The 26,573-nt window shown below is 52.1% G+C and overlaps 1 protein-coding gene and 1 long non-coding RNA gene across 3 annotated transcripts; one reads left to right on the top strand and one right to left on the bottom strand.

The window, feature by feature from the left end:
* Positions 1-234: 234 nt before the first annotated feature.
* Positions 235-727, top strand: LOC118500542. Its single transcript, XR_004903108.1, has 2 exons — positions 235-277; positions 383-727. It is a non-coding gene; the product is annotated as an uncharacterized LOC118500542 (long non-coding RNA).
* A 531-nt stretch (positions 728-1,258) lies between these two features.
* CRYBG2 (crystallin beta-gamma domain containing 2) lies at positions 1,259-26,027 on the bottom strand. 2 transcript variants are annotated; one of them, XM_036025562.1, is made up of 20 exons: positions 25,542-26,027; positions 17,932-20,461; positions 17,455-17,502; positions 17,252-17,364; positions 16,945-17,074; positions 14,964-15,103; positions 14,009-14,135; positions 13,733-13,768; positions 13,259-13,395; positions 12,971-13,097; positions 12,543-12,682; positions 12,324-12,450; positions 12,116-12,148; positions 11,882-11,994; positions 7,523-7,652; positions 6,203-6,342; positions 5,695-5,818; positions 3,869-4,027; positions 1,579-1,717; positions 1,259-1,454 (listed from the first exon to the last, which is right to left on the bottom strand). In XM_036025562.1, the coding sequence occupies exons 1-20, from the start codon at positions 25,982-25,984 to the stop codon at positions 1,366-1,368; spliced, it is 5,025 nt and encodes a 1,674-aa protein (XP_035881455.1). In that variant the 5' UTR covers positions 25,985-26,027; the 3' UTR covers positions 1,259-1,365. The 2 variants fall into 2 exon arrangements, with proteins under 2 accessions (XP_035881455.1, XP_028369177.2); XM_028513376.2 differs by having other exon boundaries at positions 1,558-1,717; positions 25,542-26,025.
* Between the last annotated feature and the right edge of the window lie 546 nt (positions 26,028-26,573).

Genomic DNA, 26,573 nt, shown 5'->3' on the forward strand with positions numbered 1-26,573 from the left:
AAGGCAGGAAGCAGCCAGTTGTCTCCACAGGAACTGGTGGCAGAAGTCATGCTCAGGGGACAGAGAAGTGAGGACTATTGCGTTGGGGAGGGGATCTCTGTCTCTACACAAGCTTGAGATTCAAAAGCTTGCCCCACTTTTCTTATAGATACAAAGAGGAATGTTGGACACCACCGCCTCCGCCACCGCCACCACCCCCGCGCTAACCACCCCCAGCACCACCGTCTCCGCCGGCGCTGCCCCCGGCACCACTGCCCGCACCACCACCCAAGCCGCGGTCCGCACCCCTGCCCGCACCACCGCCCGCGCCACAACCCGCACCACCGCCCGCACCACGGCCCGCGCCACGGCCCAAACCACGACCCAAACCACCCTCATTGAGAACCCCACTACCGCCTTTGCCACCACCAAGAGACAAACAGGTGCGGCCCCAGCACTCAGCAGCCTGGGCGGTGTCAGCATCCTCATCGTCTTGACCAACACCTTCATCCAGCTCTTCCACCTCAGCTGAGGTCATGCCTCAGGCCTAGCCCTGCGTCCTCCATGTTAGCTGCCACCATTACTACTAAGAGAAGCTCCTTACCCCAATCCTTGGAAGGGGTTCATACCAGATGTCACCCGTTGTGGTGACAGGAAGTGCCTTGGGGGCAAAGGCTGACACAGGGAGGTACTGATGGGAAAGGGGTTAGCATCACCCAGCCCAAGTACAATAAAGTTGTTCTGTACTCAGAATAGGGTCCTATGTGTGGTCACTGGACATCATCAGGCCCCCAAAACCAGGCTTGCAGCAGCACCAAGGAGCCTCCCATGCCCCCCCCCCCATCATGCCCCCATCAGCAGGAGTTTGTGCCAGGGAGCTCCCACCCCAGCTTGCCTCCTCTGAAGTCCAAATGGTGAGGCCCTTCCCCTTCTGATCGCCTTGCAGAGACCTACCGACTTCACTATCAGAATCCTCCGCTGGAACCTGTGAGTTTCCCGAGGGCAGGGACCAGGGGGACTGGTTCCTGTGTGTGCTCTCACAGCCCAGAGCCAGGCTAGCTCAGAGCAGGCTCTCAAAACACATCATTTGGGGTGACTCTCCATGAACGACCACACTCAACAGTTTGTCCGGTCCCAGGGCTCCCTCTGATGGTAAAGGGAGGCCTTGCATCTGAGCCCCAGGACAAGCCGGAAGGGAAGAATCAAGACTGAGTGCAGGGGGAAGAAGGCAGGTGAAGGAATCCTCAATCCCACCCCCAAATATCAAGTGCACAGAGAGGAGGACACCCAGGAGGATATTAGAAAACAACTTATGTTACAACAACAAAAAATACTATAAAAACATTTCATCTCAGAGAAAGCCACCGGGACTGGGAGGGTAGGGTGTCAAAGCACGTGTATGGTCCAGATCTGAGAAGCCCTGTCCTTGGCCAGCTCCCACAGCACCACGTGGTCCCGGTCATAGCCCCGGCCACCTAGGGGAGGAGAAAGAGATGGGGAAATAGTCAGAGCAAGCTGGGGACACCATTGCCCCTCGCCGCCTCAGGTGCCTTCTCCCACACATATCCCCCAACTTACCCTTCACATCTAGAATCCGACCTTCAAACATCTGGCTGCAGATGTGGCCCGATTTGTTGATGCTCCACGTCTGACGGGGCAGGCGGCTCTCAGCCCACAGCACCACCTTTGAGCCTGTGCTGGGGGGCCCAATCACCTGCAGGCTCATGGTGGGGGCCACCTGCGCCCCCAAGAGGTTGTCAGGCACCGTTTGTTCCTCTTCACAGGGATTCCACCAAAGACACCCTTGACATACCCAACTTTGAATCCTTCTGGACTATGACCCTGGGCAAATCTCTTAATCCTCCTGAGCTTTGGTTTCCTTGGAGATGGAAACCCCTTGAGTGCTCACTGTTGTGAGGGTTCAACAGTGAGAAGTCATATGAGGGCTGAAAAAATATTAGTTCCTCCAGGAAATCTTCTATGATTTACTCCCGAAACACAGGTTTCAGCATCAGACAAGCCATGACACACTTATTGGTTGTGTGACTTTTAGTCATGTACTTAACTTCTCTGCGCTCTGCTTTCCTAACCTGTAAAAGGGAGAGCAAAATAGAATCTGCCCTCGTGTTCCCTATGGATTATAGGAGGTATTCGTGTGAAGGGCTTAACACAGCACCCTGAGTACATAGCCAGTGTTTCCTTTTATTCTCATTGAAAGACAACCCCCTTTTAACAGCCTACAAAGACCTACACCCCCATAATCTTTCTGATATCATCTCCTGCTCCTTCCTTTACTCGCTGCAATCCAGCCATGCAGGTGGTCTTGCTAGTCCTGGAAAATGCCAGGCATGTTCCTACCTCAGGGCCTTTGCACCTGCTGTTCCCTCTATCTGGAACACTTTCATCAGACATCTGCTTGGCTGCGTCCTTCAAACGGCACCTTCTCTGAAAGGGGTCCCCTTGTCAGAGCTACTGATACTTCCTGTTTCTTTGATTCATTTATTTTTTTTCTCTGTTGCTGCAATCTTCAATCAGTGTGCCACAGGATTTTTTAAAACTATTTTATTTATTTATTTATTTATTTTTAGAGAGGGAAGGGAGGGAGATAGAGAGAGAGAGAGAGAGAAACATCAATGTGCAGTTGCTGGGGGTCATGGCCTGCAACCCAGGCATGTACCCTGACTGGGAATCGAACCTGCGACACTTTGGTTCACAGCCTGCACTCAATCCACTGAGCTACACGAGCCAGGAATAATTTTTAAAACATGCAATACTTGACTATGTAGGCAGAGGCATTGATATTTTTTTCCTTAGATTGTCAAATAAAAAAATGATGACAGGCCCTGGCTGGCGTGGCTCTGTTGGTGGGACATCATCTCACAAAATGAAAGGTCACCAGTTGGATTCCCAGTTGGGGCACATGCCTGGCTTCCAGGTTCAGTCCCCAGTCATGGCACATGCTACAGGTAACCAAGCGATCAATATTTGTTTCTCTCTCACATTTATGTTTCTCTCCTTCTCTCCCACCTTTCCCCTCTAAAAATAAATAAATAAATAAAATTTTTTAAACTACAAAAGCCAACACAACAATAGTCATCCAGTGTGGATGCCGTCTGGAACCATAAATGTATAGGTCATATAATAGAGTTGCACCTTATTGGTCACGTCGCTAAGGTTGCATCTGATTGGTTAATTCTTGTGGTGCCAGAAATCCTTATATACAACTATAGGCACCTGGTTTTTTAGAAAGTCACTCTGGAGTAAAAAGGGTAGGTAATTACTTATTATTATTTATAAATCAATCAAAATTATACCTATTTTTGGTCAGATCAGCAAAAAATATATTTTTTGGTGTGCCGCAGAATTTTAGTCATTAATTTATACGTGCCATGAGATGACAAAGGTTGAAAATTGTTGCTCTATTGTACTTTCCATCATCTAAGGTACTCAGATATTTTTACTCATTTAAATTGTTTCTGCCACTCCTCACGAGGATGTAAGCTTCAGGAGGGCAAGAGTCATTTCTGCCTTCTCACTGCTGTACTCCCGGCACCCAGAGCAGCGTCCAGCACAGAGTCGGTGCCTGGGAAATGTCTGTGCAGTGGACCCATCAGTGTTACCAGGACCCAGGTTCTGTCACAGGATATCACAGCTGGGAAGCCCCTTAGAAGCATCTGGATCAAAGCTCTTGTTTTGCACATGGGGGACTGAGCCTGAATGCCCAGGGGGTGCACAGCCTGCATTCTCCACCTCCCCAGGGTCTTAGTATATGTATGTATGTGTCTCTGACCCAAGGGGGGGTCCTGTTACTGACTGCACTGGGACTCCCAAGGTAAGCCTGTGTATGCCTGGGGTCCTGGGGTCCCTGTCCCAGCGACTAAACCAGTACCTGGTTCTTCAGCAGCCCATCTTCATAGTACCAGATGCAACTACCTCCAGCTGCAGGCTCAGAGACCACCACACGGCCTGCCTTCATGTCTTCCACGTGGTCCGGCACGGCCAGGAATCCCCCCAGTGCCGCATTCCAGAGGCGGAAATAAGCCCGGCGCTGTTGAGTGGAGGGAGCTGAGAGTCAGGGCTCCCTGGTCAGAGATGCTCCCAGCTGGGGCCCCAACACCCATACCTCTGGACCCTCCAGTATCCCAAGCTCCCAAGCCCTCCTTCCTGCCCCTACACCTTCCTTGGCCCTTCTTTAAGTCATCCCTTGTTTCCCACACAGATACCAAGGGCACATCTAAAGCATACGTCCACACCCACACAGTTCCATGTCCATACATACCCATGGATGTGTGCAGAGGGACACGCTAGCAGATAAACCCAAGGTCCACGCAGCTGCACAGAAGTTTGCAACAGACACATGGATACTCACAGCCATGCAAACTCACACATCCTAACCAAGTGGTCCCTCCCACTTACTCCACACCAGGCGCTTCGGTTTGCTACAGGTATGTGTAGGAATACGGATGCGCGCGCACACGCCCATGCTAAAGCGCTGCCTTGGCAGGGCAGACGCGGCACTGTCAGCCCTCAGATCAGCCTCTGCCGCCAATCAGCTGGGGACCTCAGGTACCAGTGATGGCAGTCACAGTCATAAGCATCACGGTGGACGTTTGTTAAGTGCTTATCCGCGCAAGCACTGTTCTAAGGACTTTATATACATTCTCTGCAGTCCTCAAACCAATTCCATCATATGTGTTACCCTCATTTTAAAGGTGAGGAAGCTCAGGTCCATGGAGGTGCTGTACTTGCCCAAGATGGCAGAGCAAGTCCTTGTCCACTTCTGGGGGCCTTTATTCCCCCATCCGTAAAGTGTGGGAGTTGGAGATAATCTCCGAGGTTTCTTCTAGCACTGATGTTACAAGAGTCTGTGGCTTTACGGACCACAACAGTGTCACAGGCACATGTCCTCGTGAACGTGCTCTCACAGATGCGTACGCACACAAACCACAAGTCACCTACGCAGACCCGTGGTCACGAATGACTTCACAGACACAGAAAAGACCCTCAGACACAGAAAAGACCCTCAAACAGGCGCACACGAACCCACGCAGACCCCAGGGCCAGGCGTCCACATTAATGCACATGCAAGAAATAAGACACACGTCCAGACATGCGGACACAAGGTTTCTCAAAGTGGCATGAGCTCACTACTGCTGAGTAGTACATGAGATAATCTTCAGTCTTCCATGGATAAACTTATTGTTAAAATTTTAATGGTAATGTATTTACTATATTGTCTATTAAGGAAAAATCACACATCCACATCAAACCCATGATTTTATGAATATTATTCCTTAAGATAAGGATACAGTAGGAAAAAAGGTGAGTTGATTTAGAGAAAAATATTAAGTAGGTAATGGTTCAAGAAGAATGACAAGCACTGGCTGGTGTGGCTCAGTGGATTGAGCACTGGCCTGCGAACCAAGATGTCACTGGTTCGATTCCCAGTCAGGGCACATGCCTGGGTTGCAGGCCAGGTCCCCAGTAGGAGGTGTGCAAGAAGCAACCACACATTGGTGTTTCTCTCTCCCTCCCTTTCCCTCTCTAAAAATAAATAAATAAATAAAACCTTTAAACAGAAAGGAAGAAGAATGACGACATGGTAAAATTGTGATAAAAGCACACAAATGCTGAGTTTGGGAAACATGGGAAATACACAGACACACACACCCAGACAAGACATCATGGACACACTCAGCCTGACACGCTACCCACCTGCTTGATGGGGTAGAGGGAGCCCACCCTCTGGGTCCCACTGTAGGTCAGCCAGTTGGTGATCTCGCAGCTGCCCACCAGCCACTGGCGGCCCCGGAAGTCACTGTGTTCACACAGCACCCAGCTGGGCCCAGCACGTGCCAGAGACACAGAGGAGAAGACAGACAGAGGGGTGGAGAAGGCAAGAATGTCAGAACATTCCCCACCTCCTCTTCTCTCCTGCTGGGACTCTTCTGTCTGGAGTTGGGGTCTCAAGCGGGGAGAGAGAGGCTAGGAAGTGGATTGGAAGTGGATTTGGGGTTTGCAGGGCCGAGGAGGGTCCTGAAGAGCCCCTTCCTCCCTGGGCTGGGGTCCAAGCCCTGGGAATCAATGCTGCTCCTCAGTCCACTTCTACCTCCCTCCTGGGTGGGAGGAGACAGGAATAGAAGTGCGGGAGGGAAGAAGCCAGGGGCCCAGCCCACACTTACAAGCAGCCCCCATACCCTGTGCCTCCCCACAATCCACTCACGTGCCCCCCTGGATCCGCACGGACAGCACGTGGTTGCTGAAGCCCTCGGCCTGCAGGCTCCGCACCTCTCCACTGAGCTCAATCTCCTTCCCCTCGAAGCACTCCAGTCCATACAGGAAAATGGAGGGCTCTGAAAAGTGCTGGGGGTCCGGGGGTGTGGAAAAGGGGTGAACCCAAGAAAGTCCTGGCCCCACATTCAGCCCCCCAACTCTCAGATGGGTATTTCAGGCTCTCTTCCCTCCTGAGATCCACCCCACAGGACTCCTGACTCCCGGGCACTGGCAGCTGGATGTCCCCCAAAGCCTCAGATATAGCAAGTGGCAGACGGGGCCCCCATTGCCCCTCAAACCTTCTTTCCAATAAATGGCACTTCTAAGAACAGTATACTAACAATACTGTTAATCATATAGTTTCACATATTTGGGGCTTACTATATGCCAGATTCAGTGCTAAGCACTTTACCTGATCTCATTATAACTTCTCAACAACCCTATAAGTTAGGTGCCGTTATTATCTTTGCTTAGCAGAGGGGAAACTGAGGCTGGAGAAGATTAAACCCCTAAAGATGGGCTTCAGGACCAGGTCTATCTGCCTCCAGAGCCCAGGGTGTAGTTGTAAAGAGCTCGGCCTCAGGAGCTGGGCTGCCTCGGGGAGAACCTGGCTCTGCCTGCCAGCAGCTGCCCAGTGTTGTGGGAAGGATTAAAAGCCTTTATTAAAGGGCCGGGAGCATGGTGTGTGTTCAGTAAATGTTGGCTGTTCTGCTTGTGCTGCCACCGCTGGCCCACCCAGTGCTGGTCACCAAGTGCTACAGACGTTAGCTCTTTAATACAGCCCATGTCTCTCTCTCCACCTCTTCCCTGGTCCAGGCCATGATGACTTACTCTGGCTCACTGTGGAAACAACCTCATTGCCTGGCCCCCACCCACTCACTCTCCACACGACAGCAGAGCCGTCTTTCCGTGTCACGCCTCTCCTCACAGACCACGGCCTCAGCAATCTGGCCCTGCCCCCCAGCCCACCCAAGTGCCAGTTCCTCCTGTCCTTGTACCACTTCTGTATCTGAACACACCACTGAGCACAGCAATCTCTATGTCAATGTGACTGGGTTCCTCGAAGGCAGGACTGTGTCTGATTTATTTCATCGTCCCCAGGACTCATCTTGGCAGACGCTGGATAAATCTCTAGTAAGTTGAACTGGCTTTGAAGCCCTGGGGTCAGAGGGACCCGAGCTGGTTCTGAGGAAGACTGGACTCAAGCTCCACCAGCCCCCACAGCAGTGGGAAGAGGCTCAGGACGTCCCAGCAGCACAGGGGCACTCACCAGGGGTACTTTCTGGAGGGAGCCCAGGACTGTGGAGGCTGGACAGCCCATGGCCGTGAGAGTGGGGAACTCGCCCTCGGAGAGAATGTGCTGGTCACCCTCAAAGTTCTTCTCATCAAACAGGATCCAGCTGGGAAAGGGAAAAGGTGGGGGGACATGAGTGGATGGGTATTTGAGCCTGCCCTGTCTTCAGCCTGCCCAGGCCCCCTGAGACACAGCAGAGTAGATGCAGACTTGATCACGACCCCCAATCCAGGAGAGGTCAAGGATGAACAGGCACTGCAGCAGCCTTAAGAGGTCAGACTTAAGAAAGGACTGATTGAGCCCTGACCGGGTAGCTCAGTGGGTTAGAGCATTGTCCTGATATGCTAAGATTGCAAGTGCATGGGTGAAGCAACTAATGACTGCATAAATAAGTGGAACAACAAATCAATGTTTCTCTCTAAAATCAGTTTTGTTTTGTTTTGTTTTGTTTAAAAAGAGGTGAGGGGAAGGCTCTAAGCTGGTGTGGCTTAGCAGATCCAGTGCTGGCCCACAAACCAAAAGGTCGTCAGTTGGATTCCCAGTCAGGGCACATGCCTGGGTTGAGGGCCAGGTCCCCACTTGGGGTGTGCGGGAGGCAACCGATTGATGTATTTCTCTCACACATCGATGTTTCTCTCCCTCTCTTTCTCCCTCTCTTCCCCTCTCTCTGAAAATAAATAAAATCTTTTTTTAAAAAGCCCCTAAGGAGAGAAATTTGGCCATATCAAGCAATTATTCAGCAATCCTATTTCTTGGAATCTATCCCAAGGACCCCTCCAAAAACATAAAATAACACAAGCACATGTGACCATTCATTACAGCACGGTTTGCAATGGCAAAGAGTGGAGGCGGCCCAAATGTCCATTAGTGAGGGACTGGCTGAGCACATTAAGGATGTGGAGTATAATATAGCAGTAGAAAGGAATAAAAATTACTTCTTAAGGAGATATAGTTATCTCCAAATTGTTAAGTAAAAAAAAAAAAGTATATTACTGTAATTTATAGTATGCTTCTTTTTTTAAAGGATTTTATTTATTTTTAGACAGACAGGAAGGGAGAAAGAAAGAGAGTGAGAGAAACATCAATGTGTGGTTGCCTCTCACACACCCCTCACTGAGGAACCCGGCCCACAACCCAGGCATGTGCCCAGACTGGGAATCGAACCCACAACCCTTTGCTTCGTAGGGTGGTGCTCAGTCCACTGAGCTACACCAGCCAGGGCAGTATGCTTCTTTTTAAAAAACTGAAATGTAATTTGCATACCATAAAATTCACTCTTTTCAAGTACACAATTTGGTGGTCTTTAGTAAATTCACCAAGTTGCAGTATACGTCTTTCTGTGTAAGAAAATGAGGAAGGAGGGAAGCAAAATATATTTGATTTCTATAGTTATATGTAAATTTATATGAATATATATTTAGTTATATTTTCAAAAAGAAACAATGAGTGAATAAACTAAACACTAAAAAAAAATTATCTGTAGAGGAGGGAGCGGAAAATGTAGCAGGGACAGAGACAGAAGCTAATGCTTTTAAGTCTTAACTTTGGAACTGCATGGACTGAATGTTTGTGACTCCCCTCAAAATTCATAGTTGAAGGCCCCAACCTCCAATAACGGACTGTGGGAGGAGGTAAATAGGGTTAAAAGCGGTCCTGAGGGTAGAGCCCCGGAGATGGGGTTAGTGTCCTTGTAAGAAGAGGAAGAGGCAGGAGCTTTGTTTCCACCGTGGGGGGTGGGGTGCATGTGGTAGCTGGAAGGCAGGAAGAGGGCCCTCACCAGGAAGCTGAATCCGCCAGCACTTCCCAGCCTCCAGAACTGAGAGAAAATAAATAAGTTGTTGTTTAAGCTACCCAGGGTATGCTGTTTTGTTATAGCAGCCCAAGCTGACTAGAACAGGAACACTGTAAATATTTTATATAATTAAAAAACAGAATTAAGCCTTGGCTGGTGTGGCTCAGTGGACTGAGTGCCGGCCTGTGAACCAAGGGGTCACGGGTTTGATTCTGTCAGGACACATGCCTGGGTTTGCAGGCCAGGTCCCCAGTTGGGGGCACATGAGAGTTAACCACACATTGACGTTTCTCTCCCTCTCTTTCTCCCTCCCTTTCCCTCTCTCTAAAAATAAATAAATAAAATCTTTTTTTTTTAGATTTTATTTATTTATTTATTTTAGAGAGGGAAGGGAGGGGGGAGAGAGAGAGAGAGAGAGAGAGAGACATCAATGTGCAATTGCTGGGGGCTGTGGCCTGCAACCCAGGCATGTGCCCTGACTGGGAATCGAACCTGCGACCCTTTGGTTCACAGCCCGCGCTCAATCCACTGAGCTACGCCAGCCAGGAAATAAGTAAAATCTTTTAAAAAACAGAATTAAATAAAAATGAAGGCTACGCCTAAAAATTAAAATAAATTAAATTAAATCATTTTAATTTATAACTTTACCTCAGGTTGGTAGCATACCCACAAAGAAAAACCACACATTATTTCAAATGTCTTAAAAACACAATATTTTGAACAATATAAATATGTCCAGTGGTATGTAGGTGAATGTCCTGAGGACATAAAGAACTCAGAGAAAACTCAAATAGCAGTCACTGGTTTTTACCGTGAGTAGTAATATCACTATTATAATTTTAAAAACCTAGCATGCAGATTTTGGTCTCTGAATAGTTATGTCCCACTAAAAGGAGCCAGAGCTCCTTGGGGAATGGCTGATTCCAAATGTTTGTGTGGGTTTGGCAGGGGTGGGGGGGGTGCAAAATTATCCTGGAGCATCTTATTGTACCAGGAAAAACAAGGAAGTTATTTTTTTAAAAAAAGAACTATTGGGGTCATGTCAAAAGGACCCAAGAGGCAATTTGAAGAGGCTCCCATTGGCCAGAGATGGAACAATTTGAGCACACAAAAGAATAGTGACTCCAATGGATTGAAGCATTTCAAATACATAAAACTCTGAGTTCATAACAGTACTTTTTAAAAAAATCTTTAATGGTCACCTTTGGAAGTCACTAGAGCACCCAATTGAGAAATTATTCTGAAAATTGATCAAGAGAAAGAGGTAGATGAAACACTGATTCCTGGGAAAAGTCAAACTGCCTTTTTTCTTTTTGTATAGGTAAACAAATAGTTAAAAAGGAAAACCCTCAGCATTCCAGCTAGTACATGTAGAAAGCATCACAAAAATTAGAAAATCATTATTTTGTAGCCCTGGCTGGCATAGCTCAGTGGATTGAGCGCGGGCTGCGAACCAAAGTGTTGCAGGTTCGATTCCCAGTCAGGGTCCATGCCTGGGTTGCAGGCCATGGCCCCCAGCAACCACACATTGATGTTTCTCTCTCTCTCTCTTTCTCCCTCCCTTCCCTCTCTGAAAATAAATAAAATCTTTAAAAAAAAAGAAAATCATTATTTTGCAACTTCTAAAGAAGTCATGGATCTAGGCAATTATCAATAGATACTAACACCATTAGGTGAAAGGTAAGTGGGAAATCTTACGATGCAGGCATCTTAATGTCATTGAAAGTGGGACAAGCAGACACAGGCCTCCTGGTGTTAGGCAGTGGAAGTCCACAGAACCATGTATATAGTATTGCCAACAAAATAAAACAAAACACCTTTAATTTCATCAGTCCTCCAGATCTAACTACCAGTTTATAGAAAATATGGTGCAGAGAAGAACAAGTTAAAAGACAAGACTAGGAAGCAATCAGCCAAATATAGGAGAAGGGAAACTCACAGGGGCAAGTTATTGGGTTTCCTCAAACAAATAAATGGTGTAAAACAAAGTGAAAAGGGGGGAGGGGCTTGTTATACACTGGAGACCAAACTGACCAATTGCAATGTGTGGACCTTGTTTGGATCCTGAGAAAAACAAACCAATTTAAAAAGGCATTTTTTGAAACAACAGGAGAAATTGGACATGGCCTGGGTATTAGGTATTATTAATTATTGTTAATTTTATTAGATGTTATAACTTGTGACTATGTGTGGGGGGGTCTTTTCTTATTAGATATACATGCTTAAGTATTTACCTGTGAAATTTTATGTTGGGCCGGGAATTTTAAATACTCCACTAAAAAAACAGCTGAGGGACAGACAAAACAAGATTGGGGTTCTTTATACTATATTACCTACAAGTTTTACATTTCCATTGAAATTTTATTTTGCTTTGCTTTTTAAAAGATTTAACGCTTCAGGACAGAATAGCTCATTTCAATGAAACCAGAGTAAGGAAATCGTTTGAAATAAAGACCCTCTTTCTGCAGCTCCAATTTCCAAAGTGAGTTAAAGGTTTCAGGGCAGGTCCACCTGCCCCGAGCTTCCCTCCCCCACATCCTCACCTGCCGCCGTGGACAAGGCAGGACTGGGGCTGGAAAGAAGGGGGCAGAGAGGCCTGGTCATCCTCGAAGGAGATGTGGTCTCCCAGGAAGTCGGGACCCGAGAAAAGCTGAATCTGGGGGCGGAGACGGGAACAGATCAGAGTGAAGGAGGACAATGGAGTGAGCCGGAGAAAATGGGGAAGAGGGAGAGATCTCAAATGAGGGAAGAGACATGGGCCTCCGCCAGCTCCTTACCTTTGAGACAAAGTGCAGATTGTGCTCCTCCGCCTGAAAGGAGAGATCAAATATTCAAAACATAAGGAGGGAACCAGCCCCTCGCCTTAGCTCCTCGGGCTTCAAAATCCCCGACCTTAGCTAGCTGAGGCTCTCCAGTCTCCTGTCAATGGCCCCGCCGCCGGCTCCGAGTCCCACCCCTCCCAGAGGCCCCGCCTTCAGACCGCACCTGCAGGACCGGCTGAAGCGAGGCGAGGGCGCTGTTGCCTGCGCCCCAGTCATCGCAGTTGCGGTACACTCCTTTCTCCAGCACAAACTGTTCCCCCGAGAAGCCCACCTCCTGATAGGCCACCCACCTACAGAAAGGGAGAGGCACGGATCAGCGGGGCGGAGCCAGCACCTCTGCAGGAACCGCCCCGGCCCGCCCTGCTGTCACGCTGTCACTCACACGCCGCTGAGCACGTGGATAGACTGCGTGTGAGTGCGATGTCCCGCCAGCTCCACGTCCGGCAGTGCCTCGCTCACCTCTACGTGGTGCCCCTCGAAGTCCATGGCCTCAAACAGCACCACGGCCGGATCCGAGAAGTCCTGGGCCCCAGGGACAGTCAGGTCTCTCCCGCCCACCCACCGAAACCCCTGGGAGTAACCAGACCCCAGGGAGGCAGACCAGCAGGGGACTTTGGGGTGTGGTGATCAGTGTGGCCTGGAGAAAAGGAGCAGGAGGGAGAGAGGCTAGACCTCAGGGAACACTTCAGATGATCTGGAGAAGAGGGAGATGGGACACAAATTCTTCCCTCAACTAATTATACTGGGGGGCGGGGAGGGGAGTATGGCTGTGACCAGAGGCAGAGGGATGGCCCAATTGATGTTGCTTACCGTCCTGATGACCCGTAGGGAGATCAGCGCCTCATCATAGCCTCCCCAGTGTGACCAATCAGGGTATTCCCCCTCCTCCAGCAGATACTGGTGGCCCCTGAAGCCTTCCTTCTCATAGCCCACCCAGCTGGGGAGGGTGGAGGCAGACAGACAGACTCAGTCAGAAAAGGCCCCTGGGTGTGTAAGACAGTTGCCCCCACCCACAGACAACCCGGATGATCATTTCCCATTCCCAGGGTAGAGACCAGTGGGGTGAATAAGGTAGAAGGAAGGGTCCTGAGTCCTTACCAGCCTCCAAGAATTCGCAGGGACCCCACGGAGGCCAGGTGGGGGCTGTGACTGTCCTCTGGCTGCTGAAGGTTGTAGATGTCTCGGCTCACTTCCCAGCTTTGGCCCTGAAAGCCTGGGGCCTCATACACCACAGCCTGGGGTAAGGGGTAGTCGGGTTGGTAGGGAGTGATCCGGACCCAAACATACCCAGCCAGTCCAGGATGACTCTGCCCAGCATCAGCTCATATAGCTAAGCCCTCCCACTCACTCACTCGGCCCTAGGCCCTAACTCTAGTCTCTTCTCTGACCTCTGGCCTGGTCCTTACACATAACAGCCAGTTCCCAGTGAGCCCATCAGGTTCCACCTTCCAAGACCCAGCTGCTGGCTCCCAGGACCTTCCTCTCCTATCTTCCAGTCCAGGCTGTGATAGCCACACACACGCACAAAACCCGCCCAAACGTCCTTTTTGGCCCGAAAGCCCAGACTCTTACCTTGGGTTCCCCTGGCTTCTCCACTCTTGGGCAGCCCTGCAGAGGAGACAGAGCTGAGACACCAGCCCAGAGGTGGGGGAAGGCAGATGGGGCTGGTGACCTAGGATTTACTTGATCCTGACACCCCTAAAAATGGCCAACCCCACGTTCTCCCTATCCCCCACCTCTTGGGTAATCCCACCTCTCCTCCGGTCCCATTCCCTGTGGGAACTCCCAGGCCCTGCCCCTTCCCCCAGACTGTAGGACAAGGCTACTTGGAACCACCTATATCCTTACCAATTTCATGGGCTTCAGGGAGCCCACACTGGGGTCTGATGTACCCCAGGCCTCAGAGTTGGGGTACTCTCCAGGTTCCAGGATGCAGGGAGTGCCTTCAAACAAGGGTTTGGGGTACAGCAGCCACCTGGGGGAGGCAGAGAGGTAGCTTCACCCCAAACACCTGGGGACACAGATTGGTGGATGGGAGGGAAGGCTTAGAGAGGAGAAGGAGGTCTTGGGGGAGAGGCCTCTGTCAAGGGGACTCTGGAGGACATGTCAGGCCCCCATAATCTCGGGCAGTAGCCACTCCATCAGTGTCCCTTCCTCTGACCTGTCCCTCTCTCATTTCACACAGCAGCTGGAGAGTTCTTTCCAGTGCACAGACCTGCTGAAACATCCCCTGTAATTTCCTGTTAGCCTGACACTACAGTCCAGCTGCACAAAGCCCTTCGGTCTGGCCCCCTGCCTTCCTCCCAGGCCTCGCATCTCCCCATTTGATGCTCTCTCTGAACAGACTGGGTTTTCAAAGCTTAGATCTCATACCTCTGGACCTTTGCAGGTGCTGTTCCCTTTGCTGGATATACTCTTTCCCCCATTCATTCAATTAACAAATATTTAGGGGCATCTACCCCATGCCAGGCCCTGCTTTAAGTAGCAGGGATACAGTAGTGAACAAAGCCTACACAATCCCTGTCCTCAGGGAGCTTAGATTCTCCCGGGGCCAACTCCTCCCAGCTGAGGCATCTCCTCCTCCTGGCAGGCCTCTGTGACCTCTGGCTGGTTTGCTGCTTTTCTGTACTCCCACAGCTCTGTGCTCCCCCTTCCTGGAACCCTAGATTGCTACCATCTGCTTACTTCCCTCTCCCCACCAGTAGACTGAGCACTTCTTGAGGACAAGACTGTATCCTGTCGCCCATGTGTCCCCAGCACAGTGACTGTTAGATGAAGGGATTCCAGAACAGCCCAGACTCACAGTCCTGCAGAGACAGTGGCAGATGCCACCTGCATGGGCCTCTTCAGGCTCTGGGGGTCCTCCAAGGGCTCGGTTAGCTTCACTTGCTCCCCCTGGAGGCCCTTCTCAGAGTACAGGCTGATCTCTGGGGTAACATAGTCCTGAAGGAGAAGGGCGGAAAAATGAAGTGTAAAGCAGCACCCCTCAGAGACTACCACATCCGCACCTGCTTCCCCAAGTCTGCCCAACTGGGGCTCCAGGAGGCTTCAGGGAAACCTTTGTGACAGTCTCCCCAGAAGCCAGGAGGGTGACTGGGGTGTACTCTTAAGGTCAGCGAGACAATCCCAACACCAAAGTCCTTGCTGGTCCCGCCCTGTTCCATTAGGACCTGAGACCAAAGTTCTCAGCAGTCGCCTGCCAAGTGCCATGCCCTTTGCCTTGTCTCTGGGTAGCCGGGCTTCCAGCCTGCTGGAGGGACAGGTGGGATGGACAGCTGCTCCCTGAGGTCTAACTTCAACTATTCCTTTAAATATAATTTCGGCCTCTGTCCAGACTGGTTCCACTTGCACCTCATCCCAGGAAGCAGCAGGTCCTCTCCGCATTCTGGGCATTTCTTCCTCATCAGAACCATTTTCATTGACTCCCTCCTTCACCCCATGTTTAAGAAGCATCCACAGATTGCAAGGCACTTTGCTAAGGGCATCTTACCCCGTCTCACTTGGTTCTGTCAATGGGAGTTATCACTCCGTTCTCAGACTAGGAAAAAGGCTCAGTGAAGTTAAGCAGCCTGCCCAAGGGCACACGGCCTGTAAGTAGCTGGGCCAAGAACAGAGCACCCCCCCCCCCCCCGGTGCCTGGAACATATTAAGTGTCTGATCCGCACTGAATTAATCAGATGAATCCAGGTCCACCTGACCTCAAAGCCCTTTTCTCTTGTACCTTGTTAGCTTCCACACCACGATGAGAAGATCGCAATAAATTGTCTACAAACGTTTGTGTTTCAGGAGAGGCTTTGAAACTGTCCCCCCTTTGCATGGTTGGGCCACTGCCCTGGTTAAGAGTCATCAGCTCTCGTCCTCTCTTACTAGGAGAACTGCGACAGCTCTGGACTCAGAGTGATTCCTCCACTCGTTAAAAACAAAAACATGAAACAAAACAAAAAAACCGCCTGACTGGCCCTGCTTTCTCTTCTGGTTCTCCCTAGTGGCCAAGATGGTTTTGCCAAGTTTAATTTTGGTAGTTTGTAAACTGGTGTTATAAAAACAATGTTTTTTTTCCTGCTTTACTGATATGAAACTATAATATTGACTATGCCTTTTCCAACCACACATCCCACCCCCAAAATCCAGGAGTGTTCCTGAGCTGGACATCACAGTCTTTCCTGGGCTTCCTGCCTCTGGGGTCCCATCTAGTTTCTTCTCCTCCTGGCAGCCAGGGGTGTTTATAAATCTCTAATCCTATTGTATGGCATTTCTGTTTCCAACCCCATCCCGAGACCTTAGCCTCACCCTGAGTTCAGCAGGGCAGAGAGCAGGTCTCCCCAGCCCCATTGCCTGGCATGGGAACTGGCACACAGCAAACATTATCAAGCGTCCTTGAGCCAATGAAAGAATAAATGTCCAAGGCACCCGGGGTCTAAGTGCGGGCCTAAGAGCCTGGGCCCTGGGGACGGGGAAGCGCCCATATCCACCCCCACCTGTTTCTGTGATTCTAATGAACTCTTTCTCCAGAGCCAGCTCAAACCTCCCCAGGCTGCTTTCCCAAGCTGGGGATTGGCCTCTGCCTGGCCCCGCCCCCTCAAACCAAGCTGAGCACTCTCCAGTTGGCTCCAAGGTCAGGAATCTACAGGTGAGTCCCTAATAACCGTAACCCTTCTGTCCCCTACTCAATGTGATCTATCCCAGAGATTCCAACTCTAGGCACCTGAGGCTTTCTTCCTCCTCAGGGCCTGGGGCCCAGGATAGACAGGGCAACATCCAACCCCCAACTCCAGACCACTCACCCGGACAACCCTCCTCAGGGACCCGATGCTTTTGAGACTCCACGCTGTCCCCGAGGCCCGAAGTTCCACATCTCCTTCAGGCAGGACCAGCTTCTGGCCCTGGAACTCTGGCTCTTCGTATAGCACCCAGCTGTGGGCACAGAGAACCAGCGTCACTGGGTGGGAGAGGACGTGCCCACAAGGCAGGGATTCCAGGTAGCTGAGGGGGTTTCTGCCGGGTTGGCCCGAGCACTTGTCACTGCACTTGCTGCCCCCACTGCCCCAGGTTCACGGGCAGGCCCTGGCTCCTCAGGCACTCTGCACTCACCAGCCTCGAAGCACCCTTATGGAGGCCACCTGGGCCCAGCCGGAGGCATCAGCAATGTCTTCCCAAACCTCCCTGCTGCTGCCTTGGCAGCCGGGCTCTGAGAAGAGGATCACCTGGAGAAGACACAGAAGGGGTCCTCAGGCTCTGCTGAAGATTCCACCTCCCGTGGCCTCCTCCCACACACTTGCCCCCCACCCACCTACCTTTCCTGGCCTGGTGTTCAGTTTGCCCTGCGTCTTCGGTGCTGAGCTCTGGAATGGAGGCAGTGAGTGGTAAGAAGTCTAATGGGGTTGTCTTCTTACTGCCCCCCACAGCCTGCTATTCCAAGCATCCCACATCCTCCGTATCAGTCTCTACCCCCACAGAGCATCCTCACTTGTCCTCAACCCACTCTGTCCCAGGAGCTGTGTCCCTATTACTCCCCTTCCCCAGCTTCCAAGAGATTGGAGCCACTAAGCCCTTGGGAATCCACAATGCAAACCTCTTCCTGTTTGAACAAGAAGATTGAGGCCCAGAGAGATGTAGCTTGCACAGGGTCACACTGAGCCATACCTCAGGCCCAAACACAAGGCCCAAACCTCTGCCTCTGAAGATTCTGCCTCCTAGTACCACGGTCCTCATACCATCCAAACCCTGGAGAGGCCAGGCACCCTCCCTTGCCCAACCAAGGCCTCACTCACCCAGCCCTCAGCGGGCCCAGCACATTCAGGCTTCTCTGTCGGCAACTTTTCACTGCAGAGCAGGGGCAGCTGTCCTGGCACCTTTCTGAGCCCTGGTGCCTCATGGGGAGGCAGAGCAGAGAGTTTTGTGCCCAGTGATCCGAAGGTGAGGACCTCCTTGGTGGCAGGCACCAGACCACCAAAGAAAAGACTGCCACCAAGGCGGGAAGTAGGCCTCGTGCCCATCTGCCACTCTGACCCTGGCTCTGAGTGGGAGCGCTTGGCATCTGTGACATGCTTCTTCATCATCTCCAGAGGAGAAGAAGAGGTCTGGTGGGGCCTGGTAGGGCCGGAGTCCCAGAGGCCCCAGGCTTTCTCCTGCCTGCGCTGGAGCTTCTCATCATCACTCAAGTAGGGGTTCTCTGGTTCCTCCTCTTCTTCCTCCTCTTTTTCCTTTTCTTCCAGTGCAGGCACCTCCTGGGGGCTGGGTCCCAGCGCCCCTGGCCTGGGCTGGTCCTCCTCGATAGGGGGTAGCGTGGCGTACGTGGCCAAGTAGGAGGAGCGGGGCGCTCGTGGCAGCCGGTGAGTGCGGAGGATCTCAGGGGACTCCATGCTCCGCAGGGTGTCCAGGAAAGTCTCCAGGTCGGCATCCAGGGCCACCTCCTCCTCCTCCTCCCTCAGTGACTGCAGGAGCGTCTTGTCTTCAGTGGAGTCAGGGACAAGCCGGGACTCGGGGCTGGCCCCTGTTCCCATTGACTCTGGGGCCTGGGGCCCTGCTGGGCTGGGGGGCACCTTGCCCACTGAGGAGGAGGGAGCAGGGAGAACAGCAGGGCCCTGGACAACCTCCTTTTGGGTTTGGGTGGGAGATGAGATGGGGCTCCCTTCAGAGCCCTGGACAACCTCATCCTTGTGGGAGGATGGGATTGCAGGAGCAATCAGGCCTTGAACAGACTCTTCCTTGGTGAGGGAAGAGCCACAGCTGCTCTCAATACCCTGGATGACTTTTGGGGGGGTGCTAGGCCTGCCTTCTGGGTCCTGGACAACCTCAGTTGGTTTGGGGGAGGAAGCAGCAGGAGTACCGGGACCCTCCACAACCCCTTTGTGGGTGGGGGCTGTGTCAGCAGGAATATCAGGGACCTCCACTGTCTCTTTCTGGGTAAACGGGAAGATAGGGCCATTTTCAGAGTCCTGAACAACCTTATTCCTTGGGGAAGAGGGAGCAGACAGATTTCCTGGGCTGGGGATACACTCCCTTCTTGGAGAGGATGGAGGTTGTCCAGGAACAGTAGCAGCCTCACTTATTCCCATGGGCATGATGGTGGCAGCAGGGGGACCTGTGATCCCCTCATTTTTTACAGAGGGCAAGGCCTGGGGTCCCTGGGGGTCAAGGATGAGCTGGACTTTGGGGTGAGAGGGCACCACAGGCTGCTCGGGAACGTGGTCTAGGACTGGGGAAGGGGTATGGGTCTGGAGTCTGGGAGGAGAGGGTACTGGTGCGTGGCCCTGAGAGGTGTGGAGGGAGAGCTGGGTGGGGGGGTTAGAGGCTCCCTGCACCCTTGAGACCTCATGGTCTGTAGTGTCCCAAGCTCGGACCTGGTCTTGTTCTGGGCAGGCTGCAGGGACCTCTTGGTTCTGAGGTGAGTGAGCACCCTCTGGGATACCTACAGGGTCTGGGGCAGATCTGTCTTTTGGCTCCGGTTTCTCCATCTCGGGGAGCTGTCCCAGGGCTGTGTCCACTGTGCTGCTCGGACCTGCACTCCTTGGCACCGGAGCCACGGGCCGGGGAAGCCTGCTGGCAGGTGGCTTTTGCCCAGCAGGCACAATACTACTTAGCAGCTCCAGGGCCTGACTGCGGCTGGGCAAGCCCTCAACCCTGGAGCTCACCACCGTCGCCCGTACAACACTGCGGCCCCTTGGCAGCACTGGCTCCAAGGTCACAGAGCTTCTCACTCGCTGGTCTACATGCCCTCCTACTACCACAGTGGTCCGCACAGTGCGTGTCACCCGCCGTTTCTCAAGGCTCATGCCTGGGTGGGGGCTTGGCTCACGGGGCCCAGGCAGGGGCACCAAGAGCTCAGTCCTTGCTATGGCTCCCAGGCTTGGTGGCTCAGTCCTAGGGTCTTGGGAGCTGCCATCACCCTGGTCCACAGCCTCTTTCAGCCTCCCCACCAGCCTCTTCTCCCTGGGAGGTAGTGTGTACTTTTTGGAAAAGATGGGCCCATGGCTCTGGAAGCTCTTGGAGTCATCCCCAACTTGGGGGCCTCGGTGATTCACAGTCTCTTCTCCCCCTGCAGCAAAACCATTGACTCCCTCTCCACGGTGACTGTAGTCAAACATCTCCTTCCGAGGGGCTTCCACGTGGGCCTCCGATACCAAGGACACCTTGTGAAAACGATGTCTGCTCTCTTCCTGGGCAGGGGGCCGCTGCTGCCATGCCAGTCTGGCACTCACCACTCGGGCCTCTGTCCGAGCTGGGGACCTGCCTGCCTCCTCCATGCTGGGCTCCAGCAGCCCGTCCTGAAGAGCACTTGGTTCGGTCTGGCCCAGCTCCCTGCAGAGGCACCAGAAAACAGAGAGACAGGGTCAGGAGTGGTGATGGTGGCTCTCTGTAGTGCAGAATAACTACTTCTGCCAAAGTCAGGTGGATAACTCCAGGCAAGTCCTTTGGTCTTTGGGGCCTTTGTTTCTTTACCTGTAGAATGGGCATGATACTCCCAGCCCTCTCCCCATGTTCCGGTGGTCCCCTATGCCAGGGACCTTCAAGGGGTAAAGCAGTGTCCTAAGCCTGGAAGGAGAGGGAAGGGATAGAGCAAAAAAGGACATACAATCTGACCCACTGGTCTATGGGTGGGGCTGGGACTCTGCCCGAGGAGCCCTCCAAGGAGCCCCAAAACTGGAAAACCAGCTGAAAACTAGGCAACTGTTCAGACCCCATTCTGCCATTATAAGAGAAGGGAGGGAAAGGCTGGCCTTGGCTTCATGCAGAGCTGGGTTCCCCCTGGCCCTGCCACTCACGAGCTAGATAACCTTGAGCAGGCTACTTGCCCCCTCAAGTTTCAGGGCTCCAAGCCATGCTAAAAACCGTAATAATAAGAGTGCGTGCTCCATAGGGTTATTGTCAGGATGCAATAAGAGAGAAAGAACAAAAACTCGCCTTATAAACTAAAACGCGGACTCATAAACTCTGCTTTGTCACCTTGGAGAATTGTGACTGAATACTAGCAGGTGGGGACACCTGTGTGCTAGCTTCGGCCTGCAGTGTGACTGTTGGCACTCGTCTGGGTGCATCTGTGGGTCTTCATGAAGCTTCTCAGGACCCAGCTCTTTGGACTTAAAGGCACTTTCCCTCAATTCTCTCCTCTCTGATCATGTCCCCTATTGTACACGTGAAGAAGCCCAGGGTCGGAGAAGAGGAGTGGCTGGCTCAGGGTGATGCACCTGCCAAGTTTGAAGGTGGGGATTGAAGTCATATCTGAATCCACATCCAGGCATCTTCCCTTCTGCTTCCGAGATAAAGGCTCGGATCACATCTAGATATTCCAGTGGTCCTCTCCAGCAGAGCACATCTTACCTTCACTGTTTTAAGGGGCGGGGCAAGGGTCTTATTGCTTTTCTGACCCTCTTTGATCTCTCTGGGTCTCCGTTACCTCCTTTATTAAATGGCGGTAATAGTAACAAATGTCTTAGGAGATCTCTAAGTTCCCTAGAAACTCTCTGGTGAATCTGTTTTAATAGTAACAACAACAGCCATTTGTTGAGGGCTGACTCTGTGCCAAACACCTTGCTTTACGTTGTCCTTTATGTTCACGGTCCTACGGGATCCTCAAAAGAATCCTATGCATTTGATATCTTGTACAGAATAAATTATTAGTAATTTATGAACAAATATTCCCATTTTGCAGATGAGGGGGAAAAGGGCTCAGAGAAGTTAAGAAATTTGCCCAGAGTCACACAGTATCAGGGACAGTACTTGAATCCCAACCCTAAGTGCTTAACCACCATAGCAAACTCCTCAATTACCTGGTAACTGAGACTCAATGGTTTGGAGGTTTGCTTACATTATTTTATTTCATATTTTATTTTATTGCATTTTTAGAGAGGGGGAAGGATGGGAGGAAGAGAGGGAAAGAAACATTGATGTGAGAGAGAAACATCAATCAGTTGGTTGCCTCATGCACACACCTCAACCAGAGTCTCGCCCATGACCCAGGCATGTGCCCTGCCTGACCAGGAGTCAAACCAGCGACCCTTTGCTTTGCCAACAAAGCCCAACCAACTGAACCAAGCCAGTCAAGGCATGAAGGTTTGCTTTTAAAGGGGGTCACAGCAGTCCTGGAGGGGCCACGCAGCCCCCATTCTGACTTCCAAGTCACACTGACCAGGGCAACCCTACTGGTTGGCCCCAAGGACCCATGAAGTCCACCCGTTCATCCCCAGACTCAAGCCTGTCTTCAGGTCTGCCCTGCCGCCTTTCTATGAGGCAGACCCTAGACCACTCTGAAGGAAGTTAAGACCAGAAATGGACCCAGTACCCCAACTTCCCTCCCCCATCTCTGTTTTCCTCTCTCCTAAGCTGGTAAAACCCAGAACTTTGACCCTGCTTGTAGCCCAGCAGTGACTCAGGTTTTATGAGGGGCAGAGATGAAAGGGACTGAGGCTTAGGGAAGCCTGACCCGACTCGGAGACCACTGGTGACTGTAACAGCACATGACCTGGCCCGGGGCAGGGTTTGAGTGCCCCCAGAAAAGTCTTGTGTATCCAGAAGGTGGCAGGCTAAGAAGGAGCCCCAATCCTTTTCCAAAGCCAGAAGTCCTGAGAGCAGGACACCATCAGACACCTGAAGCCCTGGACACATAGCCCTTCACTAAGCATCTGACCCTCTCCCACCCCATTCTCACTAAGGAGCCCCCTTTCTTCCAACAGAACCCCTGTCCTCTTTGTTGGGATTTCACCTACATAAGCTTTACCCCCTTGCTGAGCCCCCTGAGTCTCCTGTTCATTTCTGAATAACAACAATAACAACCACCATTTGCTGAGATTCCCTGTCCCTAATGGCATTAATATTAAGGGACAGAACAATGATTAAAATAAAATTTAAAAAAATATTAAGGGACAAAGCCTGGGTTCTAAGTCATTCATTCATTCAATGTTAATTATGTTAGGTGATGCTCTACTTTCTGGTTAGGTTCATCCAAAGCCAACTTTCCCATGAAGGTGGTATCCTAGGAGTCCAGGGGTCAAAAAATTAGACATAAAGACAGAAACAGTATTTAGAAGGCCCCATAGGCTTTGGCAAAGTGACAGGGAAGCAGCTTCAGGGAAGCCATTGATAATCAAATTAGCCATTGTCAGAATGCAATGCCTCTCTCAGCCCAACCCAACTCCTGGACAACACCCCTGACAGTCATTCATTCCTCAAGCATTTGGTCATTGGCCTCTGCTTGCATACCTCTAGGGACAGGGAGGTCATCATTTGACAGTTGACCTGACCGATCCCTGGACAGTCATGACTGCTAGAATGTTCTTCAGACTATCCTGGAACCCGGCTATTGATAGCTCCCCCTTTTTGTCCTTGCTCTGAAGATATTCCCTGATGACACAGGATGCCTTTCATAGGCCAGGAAAAGTCCCCATTCCCAGAGCCCTGCCAGGGCCCCATATCAGAAGTGGATTTGTTGGCAGGGTAACCTGTAACCTCCAAACAAGGTGTGTGGAAGGGAGAGGCTGAGGAAGGGGCGGGGGGAGTGTGGGAAAGAGCCTTTCTAACCCAACAAGTCCTGGATTCTCCTCGCTTACCTGTGAGTCACCCACAGACTAAGCCAAACCAGTCTACAGGTCCACATGCCCACAAACGCATGCTATGTCACACTGGCACGCACTGACACACAGACAGACACCAGCATAAACCCACAGATTAGCACATGCACGAAAACACACACAGGCCATTATGCTGACTTACACAGTCAGACCCACCAACACACAGAGTCAGAGCTACAGAGACACAGCAACACACAAGTCACAGACACACAGAAATACACAGACCCAATGACACAAGCACACATTCATGATACATGCACATAGTCAATTCATAGCCCCAAGCCCTCCTCTTCTTGAAATTCACCCCTACTCGAACACGGACACACCCCCTTGAATGAATCCACATTCCCACTTACGGACCCAACTGTGTCACACACCTCCGCCCCCCATTATTTACCAATGCTGGCCTGGGAACCCTGGGGACATAGAAGGATGCTGTCCCTGGAGGTCCACTTCCTCCTCTCTAAGTGAGCCCAAGCCTCCCGCCAGAGTCTGTCATTTACCTGGGCCCAAAATAGCCAGGGAGTGGCAGGTACAGACCCAGTCCCCCCAGACAGACCTGCTACTTCTTCTGCCCTCTCTCCAGGCCTGCTTCCTCCACCACCTTCCCTGTCTGCAGCCCTTCTCTTCCAGCTGCGGCACCAGAGCAGATCTCCAAGCCAGCCGAGGTCCCACATCCCCCTCTTCCCTGCCACAGGACCAGGCACCCTGACTCCTGCCCAGTGGCCTGGGCACCCTGATGCTGCTTCTGCTAGCACAGTGCCACCAAACCCACCTCCACAGGGTCAGAGAAAACCCTGGAGTTTGCAGGACAACCGCACTCAACCCTCCACTGCGTGCCTAGAGCCTCTACGAGAGGCAGAAGAGAGAAGTGGTTAGAGCCCAGGCACGCATGTTCAAACTCTGGTCTCTCCACTTTCTGGTTGACTTTGGGTAAGGGGTGTAACCTCTCTGAGCCTTAGTTTCTCTACTATAATTGGGGCCTGGGGTGTGGAGCAGGATTTGTCCTACTCCATGGGGCTGTTGTGAGGATAAAATAGGATTATGTTTAGAAAACCATAAATGACCCAGCTACAACCATCATCACTGGGAACTTTTCAGAGCCCTATTTGAGGCCCAGTGCCCCTTCCTGGTGGTCCTAGAGAGATGCCGTGTTCACCCCTTTCCAGATGAGTCTTAGGGAACCCACCCTTTCATCTCTGAGCCCGCCCAGCAGAGTTGGGAGAGTTATTTCAATACAAATAAAAATCAAGAAAGATTGGGAATCTCAGTGTCTGCTCCTCTTTGGTCACCGACACAGAGCCAGGTGGGTAATTATTGCTGCACCTGAGGTGTTATTAATAAGCATCTCTGCTATTTTGGCAGCACAACTCTCTGGAGTTCAAAGCATAATCCTGTAACCACCTCATCTCCTGTTACCAAATCTGTTTGACAGCTCTAGGGCCAGATTGGTTAAGCAACTTGCCCCAGGACACCCAGCAGCTTGACTATTCCCAGGTGGGGTCTGTGGTCTCCTGAACAGAAGCAGAGAGTGGTGGTGTCGCAGAGGAGGTGACCCCTCCCCCATCCTCTCTCTCTCCTCAGGTGGACAGGGGAGGGGAACAGCAGTGGGTTCCAGGACCAGGAACGTGGGTGTGGGTGAGGGGAGGGAGAGGAAGGCAAGTTGGGGGGCGAGAAGGTAGAGTCAGTTCATGCCCAGGGAGCTGAATGAATGGGCCTGGAATTGAGAAAGTCTAGAGATGAGGCATAGACCCCCAGAAAGGGCCAGTTTCTCCTCCCACCACCACCCCACGTGGGGACCAACCTGTACTCACCGTCTGTGTGGGGACCCAGGTGTCCAGGGGGCCCGGAGCTCCTGCTGCTGGGCTGAGCTTTCCTGATGCCGTGAAGCTCTTAACCGGGACTCCTGGGGTGGGTCAGTTGGGCACCCCGTGATGGGGCGGAGCCCCTGGGGAGGATTTTGCCAGCCCCTGAATTCCTCAGGGCAGAAGGGGTGGAGAGCTTGTTGGGCCGGTTTGGGCTCCTCACCCTCTTCCCCAGCAGTCTGCCCACGCCCCTGCAGGATGACAGTGATGTGGTAGCGGGTCCTCCTGGCAGAAGGACGCTCAGGCTGGATCTGGGCTGTTTCTGGCAGCTCTGGCTCTGGGGTGGCAGGCTTGCCCTTTGTCCCCTCTGCCTTGAGGAGGGATGCTGGGTGGGGCAGCATGTCTTTCACGTTGCCAGGTGGCTCAGGATTCAGAGGGACCTCTGGGGCCATGTATGGGGGTTGTGAGCAAGGGCAGTCTGGGGTTCCCTCTTCCAAATGTCCAGGAGCTGGCACCGGGCACCTTGCACTAGCAGGGTCTGCTGCCAGCGCTGGGCTCTCCAGGCCCATGGAGGCATAGTTGGCCATGTCAGAGGCGCTGCCCACAGCTGGCCTCTGTAGGCGGCCCAGGGGCTGAGCAGGCCCCCCTGAGCTGTGTCTTCGCTTCCAAAGCCAGGGACCACGGCTCCCATCCTGAAGGTCCCACTCTGAGCGGCTCTTGGCTTGGGTCTGAGGGAAAACAGAGGCAGGGCCTGGTGACAGCATCTTCCCCCTGCCCTCCAGGCACCCCTAATCATCCTTGACTGCCCTCCTTGGCACAGGAGAAGCAGAGCTCCCCTGAGGAGATGCTGCCAGGACCATGAGCTGGATGAAGGAGCAGGGCTCTGGGAAAGCCCCTCAGCATTTAACTCACCCCCTCCCATTTTACATATGAGAAAAGGGAGACCCAGAGAGGACACCGACAGGAGTAATGTCACAAGTGAGGGCCCAACTCTCAGGCCAGCTGCTGCTTTCCCGAGATCCACCGGTCTCTGCTCCTTCG

This window comes from Phyllostomus discolor, chromosome 5 (assembly GCF_004126475.2).
Source record: "Phyllostomus discolor isolate MPI-MPIP mPhyDis1 chromosome 5, mPhyDis1.pri.v3, whole genome shotgun sequence".
Taxonomy (NCBI): Eukaryota; Metazoa; Chordata; class Mammalia; order Chiroptera; family Phyllostomidae; genus Phyllostomus; species Phyllostomus discolor.